Source organism: Mobula hypostoma, chromosome 4, assembly GCF_963921235.1.
Source record: "Mobula hypostoma chromosome 4, sMobHyp1.1, whole genome shotgun sequence".
Lineage (NCBI taxonomy): Eukaryota > Metazoa > Chordata > Chondrichthyes > Myliobatiformes > Myliobatidae > Mobula > Mobula hypostoma.
In genome coordinates this window covers 27,828,514-27,848,830 of record NC_086100.1, presented here as the reverse complement: position 1 = coordinate 27,848,830, position 20,317 = coordinate 27,828,514, and the positions used below count along the sequence as shown (strand labels likewise).

Genomic DNA, 20,317 nt, shown 5'->3' with positions numbered 1-20,317 from the left:
GCTTATTATCTATAATAATAAAAAGTATTAGAGACAGTACAGAGAAAGCTTACAGATATAAGTGTAAATGGAGGCCCAGTGCTTGTCAAAAAGTTAAATTATTATTTATAATCATCATCATCAATGTTGTATAATTCTGGCTTAAAATTAGTTCCAAATGTTACTCAATCACTGCTTCCAAATTTCAACACATGCCAAATCCAAGTTCAATTTTCTATCAATTCACAAGAAATTTTAATAAGAATTTGAAGAAATGCCAGAATGTAATCAATTGAAAATGGCTACTGTGATCATCTGCTGCAAAGATTGCGGATGGGGGAGGGAATGGAGGAGATTGGCTATTATGTGAAGGTAATTCATGCATATTTGGACCGACTGTCAAAGGTCAAGAAAATATTACATGTGCATGATTTGTATAGTCTAACAAATGATACCATATCACAGAAATAATTGATATTGAGCATCAATTCAATATTCAGTTGATATTGAACGTGCTATAGTAAATAGTATTTGAATGCAATTGTTTCAGATCTTTGTAATTCAGTGAGAAACTCTGAACCTGAACATTTATATAGTCAAGTATTTTTAAAATTAATATGCTTTTCTAGTCAGCCAACTGAAAAATTGCTGACTATTTAGAATATTATGGCTTTCAACTTAATCTTATGTATGTTTGTTTGAATCTTTAGGGCTCTGTAAAATGCTTAAAGCATTAGTTAAGAATTGTCTTTCCTTCCATATTATTGGATGTCAAGGAACACAGTAAAATAGATGGGGCAATGTAACCAGTCAAACTAATTTTGGAAACATTCAGGTTCCTGAAGTTCGTAATGTTGTGTAAAATTAGTTAAGGAATATTAATTTTAAAAGGTGTCGTTTTGATGCATTAAAAAATTCCAAGTGGAAAATCACAGAGCAGATTTTAAAGGAAATGCATGATTCTTCTGATTTGCAAAAAGCTGTAAACAAAGCAATAATATTTACTTTTCCCGTCAGTCAGTCAGCAGAAAGTATAAATTTAGCAAAAGGAGAAAAGCTGGAAGAACACAGCCAATGAAGTAGCATCTGTGGAGAGAGAAACTAGTACATGTTTCCAGTAAAAGGCCATTCATCAGTTTTCTTTTCCACTGATGCTGCCTGACTGACTAGATTTTGCTGGCATTTCTGTTTTTGTTTGTGATTTCAGCATCTGCAATTTGTTTCTCAGTATAAATTTAGCATCCTCTCTAAAAACAAGAGAGGTGGTAGGGAAATAAATCTATCTATATATATAATAAATATATATATATAATCTCCAGAATTTATATAATAAAATGGTTGGTTCTTCATGAAGAACTCAAAGGCATTGAAATAATATCAAGAAGTAGTGAGATACCGTGCTTGGTAGATAAAGTTTCAGCAAATAGCAGAGGGAGCAAACAAGAAGTATTGCTTACGAATCAGAGGGATTGGGTGACATGGCTGGAGTGTACAGATTTGTCAAAGTTCAATGTTTAAAGTAAATTTATTATCAAAGTACATATACATCACCAGATACTACATTGAGATGCATTCACAGCAGAACAAAGAAACACAATAGAATCAATGGAAAGCTACACACAAAGACCGGCAGATATCCAATGTACAAAAGAAGACAAACTGCACAGGAGTAATTCAGCTCAAACGTAGGCAACTGTGTGAATATTTTTCTTATCCTAGTTTGTGATCTAGACGAGAAATCTATTGACTTATATTTAACTCTCAGACTAAATTATTGCACCTTGAAACAGTGATGTCCAGGGCAATCAAAATAAATACCATGTTTATGACTGAAAGTGTGTTAATAGTATGTATCCCAGGAGATGCTTGTAAGAACTGAAGATACACGTATACCTTGTTATTACAAGATCCATTACAATTGTAGTCATTGAGATTGGTAATGTTATGAGTGATATAACTCAGAGTCATTTTCACTTCTTTTCTACAGCTTGCTTTTGGGTCTTTTCTTGCTCTGTTGGGACTCTTTCTGGATGAAAATCGGAAGCAACTGGTAAGCCATTTGTTCACATCCTATCAGCTCAGCAGAAGATGTGGTTGACAGCCAGCAAAGGTACTCTGGGATTGTGGGTGCGGTTATAAACAGCAGTTGGCTTGCTTTCAGTAACCTCACACAAAGAGTACTGTGATTATAATCTGATAATCTGTTTTAGTAATCTTGGCAGTGGGTTAAGTGTTAACCAGGGCAGTAACACCTGGCAATCTCTGGAGTTTCAAGAAAGCAGACTAGACTCTAATCACAGAAACTTGGTGAATATTTACAGCACAGAAGACCATTCAGCCTTGTAAGAGCATTCTAGCTGGTCGCAATCTCCTCCCCTCTCGTAATAACCCTGGTAATTCATTACTTTCATATTCCTCCTGAACAGCCTGCCCCTTTGACTACCCCTGGCAGCACACCAACCATACGGCAAAAATATACTCAGTGGCTGCTTCACTAGGTGTGTCCTGTATGTTCACGATCTTCTGCTGCCATGGCAATCCGCTTCAAGGTTTGACGTGTTGTGCATCCTGCACACCACTGTTGTAATGCATGATTATCACCTTCCCAAATCCTTAGAAAGAGTTGACGTAGGATTGGAGGGTGTAGAATCCCCGTGTGTTGATTTAAGAAACTGCAAGGTTAAAAATATCACGACGGGAGCTACAGTAGCCGGGATGTGGGCTGCAAATTACAATGGGAGATTGAAAAGGCATGTAAAAAGTACAACATTGCAAAAGTCATTGGGGCATTTCAATATGCAGGTAGATTGGAAAAATCAGGTTCGTGCTGGATCGCAAGAGAGAAAATTTGTAAAATGCCGATGAGATGGCTTTTTTCTGAAGTTTGTGGTTGAGCCCAGTAAAGGATGGCACTTCTGGATTGGGTGTTATGTAATGACTCCAGTTTGGTTAGTGAGCTTAAGCGAAAGGAAGCCTTAAGAGACAGTGATTATGATTTACCTGGCAGTTTAAGAAGGAGAATCTAAAATTGGATGTATCAGTATTACTATGGAGTAAAGTGATTTACAGAAGTATGAGAGAGGAGCTGGCCGAATTTGATTGAAAGGGAACACTAGCAAGGACGATGGCAGAACAGCAATGGCAGGAGTTTCTGAGAGCAATTCAGAGAGCACAGGGTAGATACATCCCAGAGATGAAGATGTATTCCAAAGGGAGGATGAGGCAACCGTGACTGTCAAGGGAAGTCAAAGACACCATTAAAGCAAAAGAGAGGGCAAAAATTAGTGGGCAGTTAGAGGATTGGGAAGCTTTTAAAGAAACAACAAAAGACAACTAAATAAACCATAAGGAGAGTAAAGATGAAATACGAAGTCAGGCTAGCCAATAATATAAAGAGTAAAAGAAAGAAAGGAATCAATATTGGACAGTGAGAAAAAAATTTTAACCAGAGGATGATGATTATCTGGAATTCATTGCTACAGACGATTGTGCAGGCAGAATCACTGGGTGTATTTAATGTGGAAGTTGACAAGTTCATGATTAATCAGGGCAGCAAAATTATGGGAGAAGACAGGAGAATAGGGTTGAGAGGGATAATAAATCAGCCATGATAGAATGGTGGAATTCTGTGTCTCTGTCTCAGGGCCTTCCTGACAGCTTGAACTAGTCTGGCCATTCTCCTCTTACCTCTCACACTAACAAGGTATTTTCACCCACAGAACTGCTACTCACTGGATGTGTGTGTGTGTGTGTGAGTGTGTTTACATGATTCTCTGTAAACTCTGTTATGAATTCAGAAAATCCCAGGAGATCAGTAGTTTCTGAGATACTCAGACCATCCCATCTGGCACCAACAATCGGAGTCACTTGGATCATTTTTCTTCCCCATTCTCATGTTTGCTCTGAACATTAATGGAAGCCTTTGATCATGTATGTATGCTGTTGTGCATTGCGCTGCTGCCACAGGATAGGCTGATTAGATATTTCCGTTAACAAGCAGATGTACAGGGGTACCTAATGAAGTGGCCACTGAGTGTAAGTTCCCTTGTCTAATTTTTGATTCTTCTGCTAATCACCTTCATTCTTTATCCCCTGGTTCTTGACTCCAGCACCAGTAGAAACAGTTTCGATCTGTCTGTTTTGTCTGTATTTTTCATGATTTACATAATCTGAAAAGTGGATGATGATAAATTGTGTGCACTGCAGAATATTGTTGTATGGGAGCAGCATCAGATATAACAAAGCTGCAGAAGTGACAGAGGTTTTAAGCACAACCTGGTGTTGCTTTAGAAGTGAACCCACCTCAAGTCATCTCATCTGGTGGTAAAGCCCCATGGGATGTCTTGTGCTGTGGAGCCTGAAATGAAAATACAAATTCTTTCTTTGTAAAGTAAGATATGCTAGTCTGTTATTTATTTATCAAGTACCATAATCACTTTAGTTCACAAAATGTTACTTTTTGGTCAGAGAAAATGAGCTATGTTGCACAGAAACAGGCCCATTACTCCAACTAGGCCATGCTGACCAAGGACTCTACTTAGCTAGTCTCAAGTACCTCCTGTCCTGGTCAGCCGGACAGTCCCAACCTGGGTCCATGGACCCCTTCGTTAATGGTAGGAGTCCATGGCATAAAAAAGGTTGGGAACCCCCTGACCTAAACCTTTCTTAACCATGAACCGGTATAAACACCTATTAATTATTGTAACCATACCCACCTGTACACTGCCTCAGGGAGCTCATTCCATATACCCACTGCCTTCTACATGAAATACTTGCCCTTGAGTCCTCTTCAAATCTTTTTCCTCTCACCTCAAACCATGTCCCGTGAAAAAGACTGTGACCACCAACCTCATAAACACAAGAGATCCTGCAGATGCTGGAAATATTGAGCAACAACACAAAATATAACAAGTCAGGCAGCATATGGACAGGAATAACGCTTGACATTTCAGGCCGAGACTCTTCATCAGGACCTTATCAGCCTTCCCTCCAAGAGGGCCACAATCTTGTCATAGGGATTGGAGATTTGTATGCCTGAATGACCCAGAGAGCTGTGTCGGCTGGAGTCAGGCCTTTATGCTTTGGCTCTTGGTGGGGTCACCCATGCCAAACAGGGCAAAGGGTAGAGGCCAAACTAAGAGAGGTTCACTTGTTCTCCAGGTTCAGAGGTTCAGCTCAGGGCTAACAACCCTGACTGGTAAAATAAATTGTTATGGAAACAGCAATAAAGGATCCTTCTACATCTGAGTGCGACAGTATTCCAGAGTCTCCACCCGAACTTGCATGACTGACAGTAGTGAAAATCAAGCTGCTGAGACTATGAAGGAAACCCTGAAGACGCCAGACTTGGAGAACCTTCACTGCTGCCCTAAACGCCAGTGGTGCGCCAGCAGTAGGTGATTATCAACCTTCACCAACCTTATCTGTCCTCCTCACGATTTTCTAAACCTTTAGAGGATCACCCCTCAGCCACTTTTGCTCAAAAGAAAACAATCCCAGCCCATTTCGAACCTTCTTATAACTCAAGTCCTCCAGCAGTATCCCAGCGAATTGTTTCTGCACCCTCTCTAACATCATCATACTCTTCCCATCTGAGATGTATCTCCACATGAATTTATCACACTGACGTTTTGAGAAATGGGGAATGTTTTACCATATTCCTCCTATGCATATTTGTGTGAACTTGTTTTTCTTATTCTTGGTCAAATGCATTATTAATGTCCCCCAGGTGTAATTTCAGAGCCTGCCTGGTTGGAATTTCAAGCGCAACTTTAATATTTTGGACCTAATCCACTTGGCTGATCAGATTGCAGATATTACAGAAATAACAAGATGGGGTACTCTTTATTGTTAATCCTAGTTTACCGTAGATTTTTCTGCAATTTTATGGCAATGTGATTAATGAGAGGCAGGTGTTCTGCTTTGCAAAATAACATCTCAGAGGAGAAGACAAAAAAATTGCTCTGGTTCGTGAGCTGCACTTAGGTAGTTAAATAAACATAATGTTTCAGGTCTATGAGAGGAAACAAAATAATAAAGGTATAGTTGTATAAGATCCATAGGCCCCATGAATAAATGGTAAATGTTTTCTGAATGAGTCCTGAAAGGATTGTGAGGACTGCTTAGAAGATCACTGGGGTCTCCCTGCCTTTCACTGGGACCATTTTATTCAGCAGTAGATTTTTATCCTTATCTTCATAAGTTTTACGCATGTTATGTGTACTACTGTGCTTCACACCCTGGTTTGGAGAAACATTGTTTCATTTCTATATACATTAGATGACTATATATGTTATATACATAAGGACATAAGAAATAGGAGCGGGAGTAGGCCTTCTGGCCCATCAAGCCTGCTCTGCCATTCAATAAGATCATGGCTGATGTAGAGATGCAGTACAGTAACAGGCCCTTCTGGCCCAACAAGCCTGCACTGCCCAATTGCACCCATGTGACCAACTAACCCACAGCCCCATATGCCTTTGGAACGTTGGAGGAAACCGGAGCGTGGAGGAAAAACCCACATGGTCCTGGGGAGAACACACAAACTCCCCGCAGACAACGGCGGGAACTGAACCTGGGTTGCCGGTGCTGTAAAACATTTTGCTAACAGCTACACTACCGAGCCTCCCAGGATAACTCTGCCAACATTTAATCTGCACCTTTCAGATCCATCTGCCCACCACCCACATACTCCTTCAGCGGGTCTCCTCCCTCTACTCTTCCCACCTGCCCATCCCACTTTCGTTATCTGATTCCTGCAGCCCCTCATTGTCTCCATTACCCCCAACTCTATGCATCCTTATCTTATGGATCAGTCTTTTACACAGCACCTTATCAAATACCTTCTGGAAATCCAAGTAAATAACGTCCATCTGTTCCCCTCTATCCACTGTGCTCGTTATATCCTCAAAGAACTCCAGTAAGTTTGTCAAACAGGACCTGCCTTTGCCAAATCCATGCTGTGTCTGCCTGATGGATCCATTTATTTCCAAATGCCTCACTATTTCCTCTTTAAAGATAACTTCAAGCATTTTCCCAACTATGGATGTTAAACTACAGTTACCTGCCTTTTGCCTACATCCTTTTTGAACAGTGGCATGACGTTCACCATCTTCCAATCTGCTGGGACCTGCGTAGAGTCCAGAGAATTCTGGTAAATCGTCACCAAAGCCTCTACTGTAACTCCTGTCATTTCTTTCAGTACCCTGGGATGCATTCCATCAGGACCAGGAGACTTATCTATCTTCAGGCCCACAAGTTTGTTCAGCACCACCTCTTTAGGGATAGCTATGGTATCGAGGTCCTCACATCCCATCATCCACTTTTTGGAAGGTGCAGGATAGATACATTCCAAAGATAAAGAAGTACTCTATATGGAGGATGAAGCAACCATAGCTGAAAAGGTAAGTCAAAGACAGCATAAAAGCAGAAGGGAGGGCATACAACTTAGCAAAAAAATAGTGGGAAGTAAGAAGATTGGGAGGTTTTAAACGACAACAGAAGGCAACTAAAAAAGCCATAAGGACAGAAAGGATGAAATATGAAGGGAAGTTAGCCACTATTTATAAATTAGGATACCAAAGCTTTTTCAAATATACTGTATAAAGAGTAAAAGAAAGGGGAGAGTGGATATTGGACTGCAGGAAAATGACACTGGAGAGGTAGTAATGGGGGACAAAGAAGCGGCAGAGGAACTTAATAAGTATTTTGCATCTGTGTTCACTATGGAAAACACCTGCAATATGCCAGAGTTTCGAGAGTGTCATGGGGTAGAAGTGTTGTTGCTATTGTAAGTAGAAAGTGCTTGGGAAGCTGAAAGGTCTGGAGATATATTAGACTGTACCCCAGGGTTCTGAAAGAGGTAGCTGTAGAGATTGTGGAGGCATTGGTAATGATATGTCAAGAATCACTAGATTCTGTAATGGTTCTAGAGGACTGGAAAATTAGACTGACTATACTGGTTGGGAAGATGTTGGCGTCCATTATTAAGGATGAGGTTTCAGGGTATTTGGAGGCACATGATAAAATGTGCCAAAGTCAGGATGGTTTTCTTAAGGAGAAATCTTGCCTGACAAATCTGTTGGAATTCTTTAAGGAAATAACAGGCAGGATAGAGAAAAGAGAGTCAGTGGATGCTGTATATTTGGATTTTCAGAATGCCTTTGATAAGGTGTCACACATGAGGCTGTTTAAGAACTCATGGTATGACAGGAATGATACTAGCATGAATAGAAGATTGACGGACTGGCAAGAGGCAAAGATTGGGAATAAAGGGGGCCTTTTCTGGTTGTAAGTAGTGGTGCTCTGCAAGGGTGGGTGTGGAGACGGCTTTTTTCAAGTTATATGTGAATAATTTGGATGACAGAATTGATGACTTTATGGCCAAGGTTGTGGACGAAATGAAGATAGGTAGAGGGGCAAGTAGTATTGAGGAAGCAGAGAGTCTGCAGAAGGACAGATTGGGGGAATGGGCAAAGATGTGGCAGATGGAATATAGTGTAGGGGATTGTACGGTCATGCACTTTGGTGGAAGCAATGAAGACGTAGACCATTTTCTAATCAGGGAAGAAATTCCAAAACCATAGGTGCAAAAGGATTTGGGAGTCATTGTGCAGGATTCCCCAAAGCTTAGCTGGGAAGTTGAGTCAGTGGGAAGGAAACCAAATACAATGTTAACATCCATTTCGAGAGGATTAGAATATAAGAGCAAGATGGACTCATCCCCACCTACCCGCCTTCTCCCCATAACCCTTAGTTTCCCTACTATGCAAAAAGCTACACAACATTGTCTTAAATATATTTACTGAAGTAGCTTCCACTGCTTCATTGGGCAGGCTTTGGAGGTGGTGCAGATGAGATTCACCACCCTCTGGGAAAAGCAGTTCCTCCTCATCTCCATCCTAAATCTACTGCCCCGAATCTTGAGACCATTTCCCCTAGTTCTGGTCTCACCTACCAGTGGAAACAACTTTCATGCCTCTATCTTATCTATCCCTTCCATAATTTTATATGTTCCCATAAGATCTCCTCTCATTCTTCTGAATTCCAGCGAGTACAGTCCCAGGCGACTCAATCTGTCCTCATAGTCTAACCCCGTCATCTCTGAAAACAACCTGGTGAACCTCCTCTGCACCACCTCCAAAGCCAGTATAACCTTCCTCAAGTAAGGAGACCAGAACTACACACAGTACTCCAGGTACAGCCTCACCAGTACCCTGTACAGTTGCAGCATAACCTCCCTGCTCTTAAATTCAATCCCTTTAGCAATGAAGGCCAACATCACATTCGCCTTCTTGGCAGCCTGCTGCACCTGCAAACCAACCTTTTGTGATTCATGCACACGCACTCCCAAGTCCCTCTGCACAGCAGCATGCTGAAATTTTTTTACCATTTAAGTAATAAACTGCTCCTCTATTTTTCCTTCCAAAGTGGATGACCTTGCATTTACCAACAGTGTATTCCATCTGCCAGACCATTGCCCACTCACTTTAACCTATCTATATCTCTTTGCAGGCTCTCGTATTTTCTGCACAATTTGCTTTTCCACTCAATTTAGTGTCATCAGCAAACTTAGATACACTGCACTCAGTCCCCCCTTCCAGATCATTAATGTATATTGTGAACAGTTGCGGGCCCAGCACTGATCCCTGAGGTACACCACTCATCACTGATTGCCAACCAGAGTAACACCCATGTACCTCAACTCTCTGCTTTCTGTTAGTTAACCAATCTTCTATCCATGCTAATACATCACCCCCGACACTATGCATCCTTATCTAATGGATAAGTCTTTTATGTGGCACCTTACTGTACGCCGTCTGGAAATCCAAATAAATAACGTCTATCTGTTCCCCTTATCCACGGCACTCATTATATTCTCAAAGAACTCCAGTAAGTTTGTTAAACAGGACTTACCTTTGCTGAATCCATGCTGTGCCTGCCTGATGGATTCATTTCTTTCCAGTTGTATTTGCCTACACCCTTTTTTGAACAGTGGTGTGATACTCACTGTCTTCCAGTCTGCCGGGACCTGCCTAGAGTCCAGAGAATTTTGGTAAGTTATCACCAAAACCTCTACCAAAATTTCTGCTATTTTTTCAGTACCCTGGGATGCATTCCATCAGAACCAGGGGACTTGCCTATCTTCAGGCCCACAGGTTTGTTCAGCACTACCTCTTTAGTGATAGCATTGTATCAAGGTCCTGACCTCCCATCACATCCATAACATCTGTCTTTGTTTGGCATGTTAGATGTGTCCTCCACCGTGAAGATCGACACAAAATAGTCATTCAAAGCCTCTGCCATTTCTTCATTACCCAATATCATTTCCCCCTTCTTGTCCTCCAAGGGACCTACGTTCACTGTAGTCACACTTTTCCACTTTATATAATTATAAAAACTTTTACTATCGATTTTTATATTTTGTGCTAGTTTATTTTCGTAAACTATCTTCCCTTTCTTTATTGCTCACTTAGTTCTTCGTTGCTTTTTAAAGTTTTCTCAATCTTCCAGGTTCCCACTACTCTTGGCGACTTTGTACGCATGAGCTTTTAGTTTGATGCCTTCTTTTATTTCCTTAGTTATCTAAGGCTGGCTCTCCCCACCCTTACTGTCCTTGCTTTTAACTGGAATATACTTTTGTTGAGCACCATGAAAAATCTCTTTGAAAGTCTTCTACTGTTCCTCAACTGTCCCACTATATAGCCTGTGTTCCCAGTCTACACTAGCCAAATCCCTCTTCATCCCATTATAGTCTCCACTGTTTAGGCATAATACACTGGTTTTAAATCAAACTATTGCACCCTACATTTGTATGAGAAACTCAATCATACTGTGATTACTCTTTCCAGGAGGATCCCTAACTACTAGGTCATTAATTTTACCTGTCTTATTGCACAGGACCAGAGCTAAGATAACACGTTCCCTTATAGGTTCAGTAACATGCTGTTCAAGAAAGCCATCATGGATGCATTCCATGAAGTCCTCCTCAAGACTGCCTTGACCAACTTGATACACTCGATCTACGTGTAAGTTAAAATGCCCCATGATAACTGCTGTTCCATTCTTACATGCCTCAGATATTTCTGTTTATTGCCTGTGCCACTGTAATGTTATTAATTAGTGGCTGATAGACAACTCCCACCAGTGATTTTTTTTTTTCCCTTTACTATTCCTAATCTCTGCTGAGATGGGTTCAGCATTTTGCTCCTTAGATCTTATATCGTCTCTCAGTATCGCCCTGATCTCATCTTTAATTAAGAGCGCTACCCCACCTCCCTTACATTCCTGCCTATCCTTCCGTATTACCTGATATCTTTGGACATTTAATTCCCAATCCTCTCACCCTGCAACCACATCTCTGTAATGGCCACTAAATCATACCTCTTTGTCTGATTTGTGCCACAAGTTCACTGGCTTTATTTCGAATACTACAGGCATTCAAATAAAGTGCCCTAACACTCATTGTGCTTTTAAAATCTTGTCATCTTTTACTCTTCTGCACTTGACTTTTCTTTACACCTCTCTTACTTTTCTCTCTTTTTTATCTCTTGCTTTTACTTTTCTTTAATAAATTCTTTTCTTCTTTACTTTATCGATACTTCTCCAATCTGTTGAACTCACCCCCCTATTATTTAGTTTAAAGCCCTATCCTCAGCCCTAGTTATGCAATTCGCTACAATCCAGGTCCCATCATGATTCAGATGGAGCCCATCCCATTGGTACAGCTCCCTCTTTCCCCAATACTGGTGCCAATTTCCCATGAATTCAAACCTACTTCTCCCACACCAATCCTTGAGCCACACACTTAACTCTCTAATCTTCTTGACCCTATGCCAATTTGCACATGGCTCAGGCAGTAATCCAGGGATGACTACCTTTTTGGTTCTGCTTTTCAATTTAGTCCTTAGCTGCTCAAATTCCCTCAGCAGAATCTCCTTCCTTGTTCTACCTATGTTGTTGGTACCCACATGGACCACAACAAGTGGATCTTTCCTCTCCCACTGCAAATTCCTGTGTAAGTCAGATAAGATGTCCCAAACCCGGGCACCAAGCAGGCAACACAGACTTCGGGACGCTCTATCCTCGTGACAGAGAACTGTCTATTACCCTGACTATACTCTCCCCAATTACCACTACATTTCTCTTCTCTCCCATCCTCTTGAATGGCTCCCTGAACTACAGTGCCACAGTTAGGTTGCTCATCCTTCCTACAGCCCCCACCCTCATCCACACAGGGGGCAAGAATCTCAGACCTGTTGGACAAGCTCAAGGGCTGAGGCTCCTCCAGCACTGTCTCTTGGATCCCACTATCCCCCTCAATCGCAGTCACACCCTCTTGTCCCCGACCACAGACTGTATTTGAGGCAGCTAATCTAATGGGTGTGACTACCTCCTGAAACAGAATCCAGGTAACTCTCCCCCTCCCTGATGTGCTGCAGTGTTTGAAGCTCAGATTCTAGGTCATCAACTTTGAGCCTGAGTTCCTCAAGCATTCAACACTTGCTGCAGATGTGGTCACCAGGAACCACAATGGGGTCCACCAGCTCCCACCTCATGCAGTTACAGCACATCACCTGATCCTGCATCATCCCTACTTTATTTAATTAGCAGTAATTTAGTGACTTCTTATCCAACCACTACAAAAGCCTTACCTGCTACTTACCTGTGCCTCCCCACTGAAGCGTCTGGAGCCAAAGCCTCAAGTCCCCACTCCTACACTGTACACTGTCTCCTACACTAATTATATACGCGTATATAATTAAGTGACAATAAGCTTGATGTGGAAACCATAGAAAGGGTGCAGAGGAGATCTACAAGGATGTTGTCTGGATTGGGGAGCATGCCTTATGAGAATAGGTTGAATGAACTCGGCCTTTTCTCCTTGGACCGACAGAGGATGAGAGGTGACCTGATAGAGGTGTACAAGATAATGAGAGGCATTGATCATGTGGATAGTCAGAGGCTTTTCCCCAGGGCTGGAATGGGTAGCACCAGAAGGTATATTGTTAAGGTGCTTGGAAGTAGGTACAGAGGAGATGTCAGGGGTAAGTTTTTGACGCAGAGAGTGGTGAGTGCGTGGAATGGGCTGCTGGCGGTGGTGGTGGAGGTGGATACGATAGAGTCTTTTAAGAGACTCCTGGATGGATACATAGAGCTTAGAAAAATAGAGGGCTATGGGTAAGCCTAGGTAGTTCTAAGGTAAGGACATGTTCGGCACAGCTTTGTGGGCCAAAGGGCCTGTACTGTGCTGTAGGTTTCCTATGTTTCTATGAACTTGAACTTGATAACTCTTGTTCAAGAGTGTGTTAGGAGATGGTTTATGTGATGTTATTTGTATGTTCTTATTCAGGCTTCTTAGCTGATAATGCATGATCCTAACACTAACAGGAAAAGACAGACTCTTGTGGCTGGCACAATGAAGCAGCCTCACAGAGTCAGGGATACAAAGCAAACACAGTACAGGAACAGGCCCTTCAGCCCATCATGTCCCTGCTGACCATCCTGTCAATTTAAACATACTCTGTGTTGCTGCTACTTCCACCACCTCCCATGGTAATGCATTTCCAGCACCTGCCACTTTCTGTGTTAAACAAGGAAACTTGCCACCGTTAAAGTGTCCACCTTTCAGGTTAAAGCAGCGCACTTTGCACTTTGGTCATTGACATTTCCATTCTGGGAAATTGACTCTCGTTGTTTATCCTGTCTGGCCCTCTCATATTGTTGTCCATCACAGTCAGGTCACTTGTCAGTCTCTAACCCACTCGATCGGCCTCAAAGTTTAAGTAAGTTTATTGTCAAAGTACAAACATGTCACCATCAATGAGATTCATTGGCTAGCAGGCACTCACAGGAAAATAGGGAAATACGATATAATTTACAAAACGATACATAAACAAAGACTGACCAACAACCAATGTGCAGAAGAAGGCAAGCTGTGCAAATAAAAATGAATACTAAGAACGTGAATTGTAAAAATCCTTGAAAGGGAGTCTGTCGATTGTGGATTCAGTTTGAGCGGAGGTGAGTGAAGTTATTCATACTTGATGGCTACAGGGTAATAACAGTTCCTGAACCTGGCGGTGTGGGATCTGGGGCTCCTGCACTTCCTTCCTGATGGTAGAAGCAAAAAGTGTGACCTCTCCTCAAAGATAATACTCTCTCTGATACAGGCAACGTCCTGCTGAACCTCTTGAAGTTCAAGTTTAATTGTCATTTTCTGTACATGAAAACAGCCAAGGAAACTGCTACTCCGGGGCCCAAGTGCAAAACCCAGTGCCAGCAGTCACACACACAGCACACGGCACATAAAAGATAGCAAGATCATATGATATATCATTAAAATACAGCCACACACACAAAAAAGTGCAAGACCCTGAGTCCATAAATGCTGCAGAAATTTGCAGTCAACCGTAATAGATTGTCTTTTGGCAAGCCAACACTAGGGGGCAGCACCAACTCCAAACCTGCATGCCATGCCGCGCGGCCTCTGGCGGAGCACACCGACGCTAACGCCTCTCTCCTGGGCAGCCGTAAACATGTGACACAGCAGCTTGAGGCCAAGTCTTCGCTACGAACAAGGCCACTCAACGCAAACCCCCCCCCCCCCGGCGTCTGCCAATAAATCAGTGAATCGGACTTGCAGCACTCCACATTAACAATGTCCAACAGGGTCTTGTGATCACAAGGAAAGCAACCCAGATGGTCACTTGCTGTTGGTGCACCGATTCCTCTGGCGCAGGCAACAGCCCAGTCCGCACCAAGTCCGGGTCCTTCCATTGCTGTCCCAATGAGCACTCACTGATGGGGTAGGCTTGCAGTATTTTAAGCTCTTACTGTCCAGCAGGATCTTGTGATCATAAAAAGTTTAAAAAGGACAACAACACCTCTGGTTGACTTCGTAGAAACCACTGCGATTGAACTCGCTGTGGAAGGGCTCTCTGCACCCGCTCCAAAGTCTCCACATTCTTCCATTTACAGTGGGCCTTTGGGAAGATTCCTTCAACCAGGCATCGTATCCCAAACTAAATTAAAAGTATTATATGATGAAAATATTCAGCAGGTCAGGCATGTCTGTGGAAAGGGAAACGGTTAGATTCCAATGTTCGAGAGTGGGCAGTGTCCAAGGCTGTTGAGTGACCTCTTCCTCTCTCTCTGCTGTGACGAGAATACACATAAAATTAAGATGTTTGCTGGCCTGGGTTAGCATCAGTGACATCAGCAGTTGGTCTGCCACCTGCCCTCAGGGGAAGGAGAGATAAGGAACAATGGAGCAGCGTCTGGAGATGTGTAATGCAGGGACGTGGGAGAGAGAGCTGTCTGGAGCGGCTCCCCCCTTTGAACCCTGAACTGTTTGAAGTGATGGACAGGCGATACCCCATCAGGGGGATAAAAAGGGACAGGTTCGCTAAGGCAGGACACACACACCACCCGAGGTAACGAGACCCTGGAAGCCGTGCGCCGCTCACGAGTTGGTGAGAAGTACCTGACAACGCCCGGGGTGGAAAGGTACGATCAGCGGGAACCCGGTGTGTGTCCGCCCTTGCCTGGGTGCCGGGTTCACTGCAGAGGATCGACCACATCTGGAGGAGGGGTCACAGTCGGTGACCTCAGGTGACATCACCAAGGACCCGCCCAAAAGTTGCTTGTGAGCAATCTCGCCGGTCTGTGAGTGAAGCCGTGTCTGAATGATCAGTTGTTCCTGTTCTCTCTCTCTCTCTTCCCCCACGTTGTCCATCACCATGGCAACGATTACTGCGAACTGAACTACTAACTGGACTGAACTTTGAGTCACTTTGAAATTTGGTCATTTACCCCTAGACAACGATAGAGCTTGATTGATGCTGTTATCTTAATTCTGTGCACATGTGTGTTTATCATCGCTGAACTGTTGCATTTATTATCCTTTCGATTACTGTGTTGCTTGTTTCTTTAATAAAACTTTCTTAGTTCTAGTACTCCAGACTCCAACTAAGTGATCCATTTCTGCTGGTTTGGCAACCCAGTTACGGGGTACGTAACACTTGATAGTGAATGAGAGTCTCTGGTCTTTTGAGTCAGTGCAGGTGGGCGAGTGGGGGGGGGTGCTTGGACGAGCGAGGCAGCCGATTGTTGGCCTCCCCTCGTCACTGTTGCAGGAGCGATATCTCTCTCTCCAGGGCTCCTGAGAGTGAGAGCTTGCCTGAGATGTCGAAGTGTTGGGATGGACAGTAGTTTTTGCTGGACTCTCGATCGTGGCTTTGCTATTGCTCGTACGGTGGGTAGTGGGGGTTGATACTTTTGTTTTAGCTAGTGGGGGAGGGGGAAGGGTGATGCTTTTGCTGCTGGTTGTGCTTGAGAGAGGGACGGGGGCTTAGGGGTTCCAAGGTTTTTTCTGTTATTCATTCTTTGGGGTTTTTCTTCTGTTTCGTGGCTGTCTGTGAAGAGTAAGGATTTCAGGTTGTATGCTGTATACATTCTCTGATATTAAATTGAACCATTACAAATTCATTCTGTTCCATACTATGCTTTCATTTGACTTTTTCATTTAATATTGTGTGATTGCCAGTGTTCCAGTGGCAGCTAATCACCTTTTCCTTCATCTATGTGCTACCTTGGGTGTTTCAATGATGGTGTGGTGATTGGATGAAAGAAAATGGAGGCTATGTTGAGGAGGTGGGCTGGGTTGATCTTGGAGAGGGTTAAAAGGTCAGCACGACATTGTGGGCCAAGAACCTGTACAGTGCTGTATTGTTCCATGTTCAATGTTCTAACTAGCTCTTTCTCCTAAGATGTTAATTAAGATTTGCAATGTACAATGTTTGTAGATAACCCATCTGGGTATACATTAAGGATCTATTTGCACTGTGTATTTTTTTAATGTTAGTTTTGCTCCTGATAAGGCAAGTTGTCTTATTTGCAGCTCCGCATATGTTTGGGATAGAACTGTACCCAGTTCTTTGTAAATATTCTCCAAGGATCTGTAAATTTTACATTGAATTACACATTTTCTGCAGAGAGCTTCTCACATCACAGCAATGCCAGTTGATAAAATCTGCTCCTGATTGAGGACTGACAGCCACATGGCATAAGTTGTTTGAAATAATGAATGGTTGACTTTTTACTGAAAATATGATTATAACTACTAAAACAAACTTCAATTTATATATTGCCCTTTTTTACAGCAGAAATGTTTCAGGGGACCTAACCAGACCAGGCCTGATAATGAGCTGCATTAGTAGGAAGATGACCAACGGGATTGTCAAAGAGTCACACTTTGAATTTCCAGTTTAATTATTTCAGCTGTTATGCAGTAGGATGCTGTTTCTAAGCAATAAGGGAAGTTTGCACTCAGCATGGTACAATGATTTCTCTTCCAAGGACTGAGAATGACTTTCACTTGTGGCTTGAGAGCTTCTCCATGCGCAAACTCAAAACTGGGACAACTACCAACCTGCTGGAGGAACTCAGGGGAGGGCGAAGGCTTTGAGAATATTTCTGGTTGACATCTAGGATCAGGCTCTGCAGAACATCAACTGTTCACTCCCCCCACAACCCACCCTTCCGCTCAGATGCCAGCAGAGTGCTTGCAGCCTAAGATTCCAGCGTAAGACCACAAGACAGAGGAGCAGGATTTGGCCATTTGGCCCATCGAGTCTATTCCGCCATTCCACCATGGGTGATTTATTATCCATCTCAATCCCATTCCTCTGCCTTCTCATGACTAATCAAGAACCTGTCAACCTACAATTTAAACATACACAATGACTTGGTCTCCACAGCCATCTATGGAAGGATGTGGAAGTATTGGAAAGGGTACAGAGGAGATTTACCAGGATGCTGCCTGGTTTAGAAAGTATGCATTATGATCAGAGATTAAGGGAGCTAGGGCTTTACTCTTTGGAGAGAGGGAAGATGAGAGGAGACATGATAGAGGTGTACAAGATAATAAGAATAGATAGAGTGGACAGCCAGCGCCTCTTCCCCAGGGCACCACTGCTCAATACAAGAGGACATGGCTTTAAGGTAAGGGGTGGGAAGTTCAAGGGGGATATTAGAGGAAGGTTTTTTACTCAGAGAGTGGTTGGTGTGTGGAATGCACTCCCTGAGTCAGTGGTGGAGGCAGATACACTAGTGAAGTTTAAGAGACTACTAGACAGGTATATGGAGGAATTTAAGGTGGGGGCTTATATGGGAGGCAGGGTTTAAGGGTCGGCAAAACATTGTGGGCCGAAGGGCCTGTACTGTGCTGTACTATTCTACGTTCTATGTAATTCCACAAATTCACCACCCTCTGGCTAAAGGAATTCTTTTTCCTCTCTGTTCGAAAACACAAGCTCACTCGCTTCCCAGGTAATTAGATTAGATTAGATTATGAGAACACTCAGTCCTCTTTTATTGTCATTTAGAAATGCATACATGCGTTAAGAAATATACAATGTTTCTCTGGAGTGATATCACAGAAAACAGGACTGACCAAAGACTAACACTGACAGAACCACATAATTATAACATATAGTTACAACAGTGCAAAGCAATACCATAATTTGATAAAGAACAGACCATGGGCACAGTAAAAAATCTCAAAGTCCTGAGTCGATCGACTCCCGAGTCCCAGATAGCAGGCGGCAAAAGGGAGAGACTCCCTGCCATAAACCTCCAGGCACCGTCAACTTGCCGACGCCTTGGAAGCAGCCGACCACAGTCGACACTGAGTCCATCCGTCCGAAAACTTCGAGCCTCCGACCAGCCTCTCCGATACAGCCTCCCGAGCGCTATCCTCTGCCGAGTGTCTTCGACCTCGCCCCGGCCGCTGAACCAAGCAAAGCCGAGGATTTTGGGGCCTTCAGCTCCGGAGATTCTGGTTACCTGTAGCAGCAGCAGTGAAGCGGGCATTTCAGAAGTTTTCCATATGTTCCTCCTTACTCTCACGTCTGTCTCCATCAAATCAGAATTCACACAGAAATGACAATTTCTCAAATGTAACACACACAAAATGCTGGAGGAACTCTGCAGTTGAGGCATCATCCATGGAGAGGAGTAAAGAATCAACGTTTTGGGCTGAGACCCTTCATCAAGGATTGGAAAGGAAGGAGACAGAAGAGAACAGGGGTGGGAGGGAAAGGAGTGCAAGCTAAAAGGTGATAGGCAAAGCCAAGTGAAGGGGACGGTAGGTGGGAGTGGTAGGGGGATGAAGTGAGAAGCTGGGAGGTGATAGGTGGAAAAGGTAAAAGCTGAAGAAGAAAGAATCTGATAGGAGAGGAGACTAGAGCATTGGAGAAAGGAGAGGAGGAGGGGCACCAAGGGGAGGTGATAGGCAGGTGAGGAGAAGAGAAGGGGCTAGATGGGAGCTAGAATTTGGAATGGAAAAAGAGGGAAGGGGTAGGTGGGAGAAATTATAAGGACAAATTTCTCTAATTACAAATTTTTCAAATGTTATTTGTTGAACTGCTTCATGGATATTTTTTAATCTTTTGTTCAGTTTTACTTGTACCCATCAGCATCAGTTTTCTTGCTCAATGGCTCCATACATTTGGCTCTCCCCACATATGTTTTAGATCATTCACCACCAGTCATGTTTATCCAAGAACCAGCTGACGGGGTCACATCTGCCTTGAAGGATCTGGATATTGTAATTGGAGATGCCTTGTCAGCGATGAGCCTCCGCCTGAAAGTATTCAAAAATACAAGGGATAGTTGAGAACACGCGGGGTAGCTAAGATGCAGGAGGACTGGGTTTGATTTTTATCCAAATGGATAACGGTGTGTTTGGGCTCCACAGCAGTCACGTTTTTAGAGGAGGGCAACATCATGAAGAAATGCAGATGATGGAATTCGGAAACAGAAAACGATGGAAGCACTCGAGAAGGTTGGGGAGAGTGCTTCTTGTATAGAGCAACAGAGTTAAATTTTCAGGCCCAGGAGTTTTTTTGTGTGCCCTTAGTATGGGATATAAAGTTGCCCATGGAATTTGACCTCTCGGCTCATTCTGTCTGTTCTGCCATGTCATCATGGCTGACTTATTATCCCTCTCAACCCTATTCTATTGTCTTCTTCCTGTAACCTTTGAGTCCCTGATTAATCAAGAACCTATTAACCTCTGCCTTAAACATACTCAATGGCTTGGCCTGCAGAGCCATCTGTGGCAATGAATTCCAGATTCACCACAAACTTGCCAAAGATATTCCTTCTTATCTCTACTACCCTGTCCCTCCCTCACCCGCCCATGACTCCGTCCCTCCCCCACCTGCCCACTACTCCATTCCTCCCCCACCCACTACTCCACCTCTCCCCCACCCACCCTCTACCCCATCCCTCCCTCCCCCACCCACCCACTACTTCTGGTAATTCCCTCCCCCTC

The 20,317-nt window shown here is 43.2% G+C and overlaps 1 protein-coding gene across 1 annotated transcript in view; it reads left to right on the top strand.

Annotated features, from left to right (window-relative positions):
* The window catches only part of LOC134345077 (transmembrane protein 255B), a 105,659-nt gene that overhangs the window by 12,591 nt on the left and 72,751 nt on the right, over positions 1 to 20,317 (top strand). The window contains exon 3 of the mRNA XM_063045210.1: positions 1,967 to 2,029. Coding sequence (XP_062901280.1) covers positions 1,967 to 2,029 — 63 coding nt within the window. The remainder of the gene's footprint in view (positions 1 to 1,966; positions 2,030 to 20,317) is intronic.